At 34.3% G+C, this 5,696-nt stretch overlaps 1 protein-coding gene across 1 annotated transcript in view; it reads right to left on the reverse strand.

Moving 5' to 3' along the window:
- LOC127844270 (neurochondrin-like) overlaps nucleotides 1-5,629 on the reverse strand; it is a 40,294-nt gene extending 34,665 nt beyond the window's left edge. The window contains exon 1 of the mRNA XM_052374348.1: nucleotides 5,494-5,629. Coding sequence (XP_052230308.1) covers nucleotides 5,494-5,586 — 93 coding nt within the window. The 5' untranslated portion in view covers nucleotides 5,587-5,629. The remainder of the gene's footprint in view (nucleotides 1-5,493) is intronic.
- Between the last annotated feature and the right edge of the window lie 67 nt (nucleotides 5,630-5,696).

Genomic DNA, 5,696 nt, shown 5'->3' on the forward strand with positions numbered 1-5,696 from the left:
CAGATTTTGGCATTTTTTAACTTATTCATTAAATGCTTTATATCGATAAATGTAAACATTGGATCGTAAAAGCTCCAGTAAAAAATCAAGAATGAAATTAAAAAAAGGAAAAGAACATTGCCCGGACCAGGTTTCGAACCAGTGACCCCTGGAGTCCTGCCAGAGTCCTGAAGTAAAAACGCTTTAGCCTACTGAGCTATTCCGCCGATTACACATACTTGATATATTTTATACCTTATATAAGCAATCTTCGTAGTTTCACAAAATTTAACGACAAAAACAGAACTCTCCAAATTATTCAATCGTTTCGCGTTGCAACGCTTTATAATTTTTAGGTTTTCAAATTGTCAAAAGATGCATATAATGGCTATATTAGACCATGGTAAATGTTCAGTATTACTGTTTCCTCACAAATATCATAACTAAAACGAAAATTTGCGAATCTGAAACAACTTTTTTCAATTTTGTCAATTTACCAAAGCGTGAAAAGATCCCTTTAATTAAAATTAATCATTTGCAGTAAAATTTTGTTAAAATGAACTACGAAACTTTAAATGGAAATTTAATTAATAAATCAATTTTGAAAACATGACGCTTACACACGAAGCATAATTTTTGCATGCTTTTATCGTAACAGAGGATCATCATGAAATACATTAGCATCGTTTATTTGAAGCTAGAATTCGAACTAGTTGCGTTAAAAGAGTGAATTGTTCCCTGTTATATTCCGCGCTCAAATTGTACACTGAAAAAACAATATTTACTTGGGACACAGTCTCACATAACAACCTGCTGTATGAAATTTACAATTACAGCATCCATTTTAACAGTGCTCCAGCTAGGATATGAAAAGGGCAGGGGGCTTTTCTGTCAAAAGGGCACTTTGGACGCGCAGTATTTTGTCAAAAGGGCACTTTCGAGCGCGCGGGCGTTTCTGGAATGCTTCCTCTTGCATGTTAAATTATATGTTATTAATAATTGTTAGAATATATTATTCCAATTATTATTAAAAAATTCAAATATAATATCTACAATGAGGAATAAATTAATTACAATGTATTGTCATAAGAGATTATTAATTATGATATGTAAAAAAAAACAAAAAACAATTTTTCTTTTAATTTTTTTTTAAGGGCAGGGGGGGCCCTAGGAAGGGCAGGGCGGAGGTTCGGAGGGGCAGGGCGGGGCGCCCTTCAATTTAGGCCTAACTGGAGCACTGATTTTTGATTTTAAATTCTACTTTTAGAATCGATATGCTTCGAGGAAAGGATTTTCTTTATTATAAACAAAAATGTCTTACTGGTTATGAAATACATGTTTTAACATCAAATTTGTTTACTTGTAGGACGAGAGCTTTTGGAAAATTCACTCGTCTTTTCAAGATCTCACGCGCCAATACAAGCGGAACAGTGGATTTTTGTCCCCTGGACTATGCTTTTCATCTGATAATTTTTGTTTGACAATAAATTACTTCTTCTTAAATTATATAATTTAACAATATTTGTTGTACAATATTCCTTATAAATTATTATATCTGAAGGCAGCATTCTCAATGAATTAAATGGCGTCTTTTGTACATATCAAGTATCCTGACATATAAACCTGACTTCCATGGCTTCATTTTTGTAAGTCAGGTTCATAAAATCTGGAAGTCTTTTGTTTCAGTATTTAACAGTGGACATTTGAGTGTCAGTTTGGAGTTGTGTTTTTAATAATTGTTACTAGCAAAGGTTCACTTCTTCTTCTAGAAATCAAAGTATAATTTTACCAAGGCAATCAATCGCATTATAAAACATGCATATTCATGAATGGCATGCATACATAAATTATGTAAGATCAACCATAATTGCAGCCACAGCTGATCATGATAGTTCAAAGGTAGAATAGATTTCATGTGACGTTGCCAAGTGTTGCTGAGGTGGACACACAAGTAACTATGTTACAAAAGCAAAATCTTATTTAAATGCGTTTCAAAATCAAAAAATGTGCTCTTGAGTCATTAAAAGCTAATTGTCAGTGACCTATTGCAAGATTTAGATAATCGGCTAGTATCTCAAGATTCTACAATACATACAAAGCTAAATATATAAACATTACAATGTCTATCACAGGATCATACACAATCAGTGCTTTCCACAGGACTTTTGTCAGGCGCCCCGGGACTGATAGGGGTGGTTTGGGAAGGGTGTGGCCCCTCCCGACGTTGATTTTTTTATTATTAAACGTGTCAATTCACGTTCTGTGGTGCGTTACAACTCAAAGAAAAACAGCGTAAAAAGACTTTTCAAGAAAATCCCCCAGTCATTAACAAATATATATAATTTGTTATATTGCTTAATTGTTTTAAAAATTTCCCGCACAAATAATAAAATCCCGACTCGAACGATTCCCCAATACATCCGTTTCAACCTGACTCTATTACCATATACTTACTACTTTTCAAGTTTCTATTTATTACCCGATAATCCCGTTTATTCCGTTTTTATTTATCACTTTCTGGTAAATATTTACGATAAAAGCTCTCAATTATTCTTTAACACAAACCTTGCCATTTTTCTATAGTATCAAATAAATTTTAAGTGACTTTTTATAGATTTGATGAAATATTGCCTCTAAACATGCGTCAATCCCCTGACGTGTTGTGTGCTTGTTAAAACGCTCAATACATGCACGCTTTATATGCAAATGACGCGACGTTGTACATGCAGCATAATTTTCGCGCTCTTTTTAATTGAGAAAAAGATTCGACACAAAATAAATTTGCACTGCTAATTTGAAGCAAGAATTTTTTAACGTTGCAGTAACATTTACATTCGGAAGTGGTTTTCGGATTAAAAACGTGTTAACATCGACTTACGGGAATGGGTTTCGGATTACAAATTTTATTATTCCCATTTGAGATTTCAACAAATATTAACAGTTGCCTTATGAATTCAACGATAATTTGTTTAAACGCTTTAATAATAATAGTCGAATAAATGTTTTGACGAAATTATGCATGAAATTCACGTTTACCACGAGGATTACAGCCGGTTGCCATCATCAGTCTTCTCAGTATCGATTATCGGACGAAACATTTACAAGTGTGCGTAATTAATTCAACAAAATTTGTTAAAGCGCATTACGTGTCGAACAAATGTCAGAAAAACGAAATGAATCAGTTCTATAAATTGACATGATGAAATGTACATGTACTGGAATAAAATTTTTATCGTATAATTGTAACCGGAAGTTATTTGCAAAACTTACTCGCTTGAGTAATTAATTGTTTACCACTTGCAATTAATTTCTCGTATTAATTATGTAACACTTGTTTACAGTAAAAAGGTGTGATGATGATGCCCGAAACCGTCTTCAATGTACTGTACTGTACTAGATACCGGTTTTATATTATGTAAATGGTACAACTTCTTGCTAATCAAGCTGATATAAACTCTTACTTCGTGCCCGACGTCAATAAAAAAATAATGGTCGATAGTTAACCCCGCCCTCATAAGCATTCGCGTAACCGATTGGACGATGAACATCACAGTTTGACGACTGGAAAGTTACCTGATACATCCTTGTCAGCCTTTAAATGACTGTGCAATTTGGCTAGAATAATCGATATGCGCGTCATGCTATTCTCTTATCAGTGGATTATCCATTACCCCATGTGGTCTTTAAGGAGATTACTTGTTAAAGTAGGTACCGATTGCTCTTTTAAAACAGGGAAAATTGATACACTGATAGAGAAACCTTGAGTTTTTTTTGCAATCTCCACTTTCTTTTACTGAAAAATACACTGATCGGAAAATTTCAAGCGCCCCGGGGACTCTGATTTCGAAATTCAAGCGACCCGGCGAGGGATCGTTAAATGGCCTGTGGAAAGCCCTGACAACCCAGTATCATCAAAATAAAAGCAAAATATGGCAAATATGGATCATAAATGTGTTTAAGAATTTCATAAACATGAAAGTTTGCCTTGTAATAGAAGTATGTGTATGATGTGAAGTCCAGGACAGTTTAAAATAAAACAACAGGAAAATCATGCTGCTATACTATTTGCCACTGTAAATCAAACATGTGAAAAAACTCTTAAGTAATCAAGTAATGCTTGCATTAATGGTTGATAGGATCAACACATGCGAATGACGTCGGACCTCGGACATTTCCGATAAAATTTGCTGAGGTCCGGTATCTTTCCCGAAACTGGCGGTCCTCGTGTCCGTGGTTGGAAATGAAAATGAAACTACGAATATGTCAAAAAATACTGACTGGTATGAATAAATCTACTTTGATAGACGGTTTGAAGATGAAATAAAAAGATTTGTTACAAACCAGTCGAACTTGCTATCTTTACATGTGACGTAACAAACTCGTTGTGCTATTCTTTGAACCTGTCAAATACTGCATGTTGTTTTGTGATGTTAGCGACACAACACATTTTTGATTGGTTGAAATGAATTTTACTGGTTTCAATCCAGGGAACCATACGACCTTTGCCTGTTCCGTGTCAACATTGAAAGCGAAAATACGCACTTCAACCGGTTGCGAATACGTGAATTTTTTATCAGGTGATTTTGTTTCATATTGTTTTTGTTCAACGTTTTTGCAATACCTTTTATTTGTGTTTAGTCTTAATCTATTAACTTCTGAGCCTGATTATTATTTTTTAACTAAACACTAAAACTAGCTGTAAAGTGTGTCACTGTCAGACTCATTATGTAATTTTCATTGCTACGTTATTTTAACGGGGCTAAGTCTGGCGAAAAAAGAACAAGCCAGGTGAGTATTGACCAAATAGCAGAGGAAAATAAAAAGAGGTGGAAGGCTTATGAAGTAGAAAAACGTGAAGAAAGAGGATATCAAGAGGTTCTGAAAAAGGACAGGCCATGGCTTCAATTTAATGATGTATTTTGAATTGTCAAACATTGTGAACGAAATAATGATACAAATAAACTCTATTAAAGGTATTCTCTGGTATTTGGTTAAAGAAGAACAAGGTCCGGTAAAATCTGGTGAGGTCCTGTAAATTTTAAAAGTTATAGGACCTCATGTCCTGTAAGATTTTTTGTCTTTCGCATGGGTTGGATAGGATAGCAAGACTCTGATAAACTGGAATGTAAGCGTTTTTTTAAATTGGCCACTCACTGAGCCATGCAATTGCTTGAAGGCTGAATAAATTAAGTATAATGATCAACTGCCAGATTTCCTGTCTATATTTTTACATCCTTCTTATTAGAAAACAACTGATTATTGGACAGCAATGGACCTTCCAAAGTTTGTAAAATGGACGTTGCTGATGTAGTAGGTAACAGATAAAACCCCTTGTAGTTTGGGGGTTCCGTAAATTGTTATAACACTAAAATGTGACAAATTCTTAATTATGTATGATGGTGAAAAGCGTTATCGCTTAGCAGTTTTGTTTACATTTTATATCGCGGAAACATATGACATTTCTTATACCAGGTATAAATACGGTCACAAACGGAGTTTTAAATGATAATTTACCATTAACAGTGCAGCGAATCTTTCATTATCTGACTTAGCTTTCTTCAACACATCAACATAACGCGATATGTCACGAATTTCTTCCGTTTCCATGATCAAAGTCAGTCAGTGCGTTGAACCGGAAGTGAGGGTAAACATGAATCTAAGTCCAAAAATGTTTGATTTGCTTAATATTTTGATAAGATTATCGTTTCCAAGCGCCC

The sequence above is a fragment of the Dreissena polymorpha genome, chromosome 9, assembly GCF_020536995.1.
Source record: "Dreissena polymorpha isolate Duluth1 chromosome 9, UMN_Dpol_1.0, whole genome shotgun sequence".
Taxonomy (NCBI): domain Eukaryota; kingdom Metazoa; phylum Mollusca; class Bivalvia; order Myida; family Dreissenidae; genus Dreissena; species Dreissena polymorpha.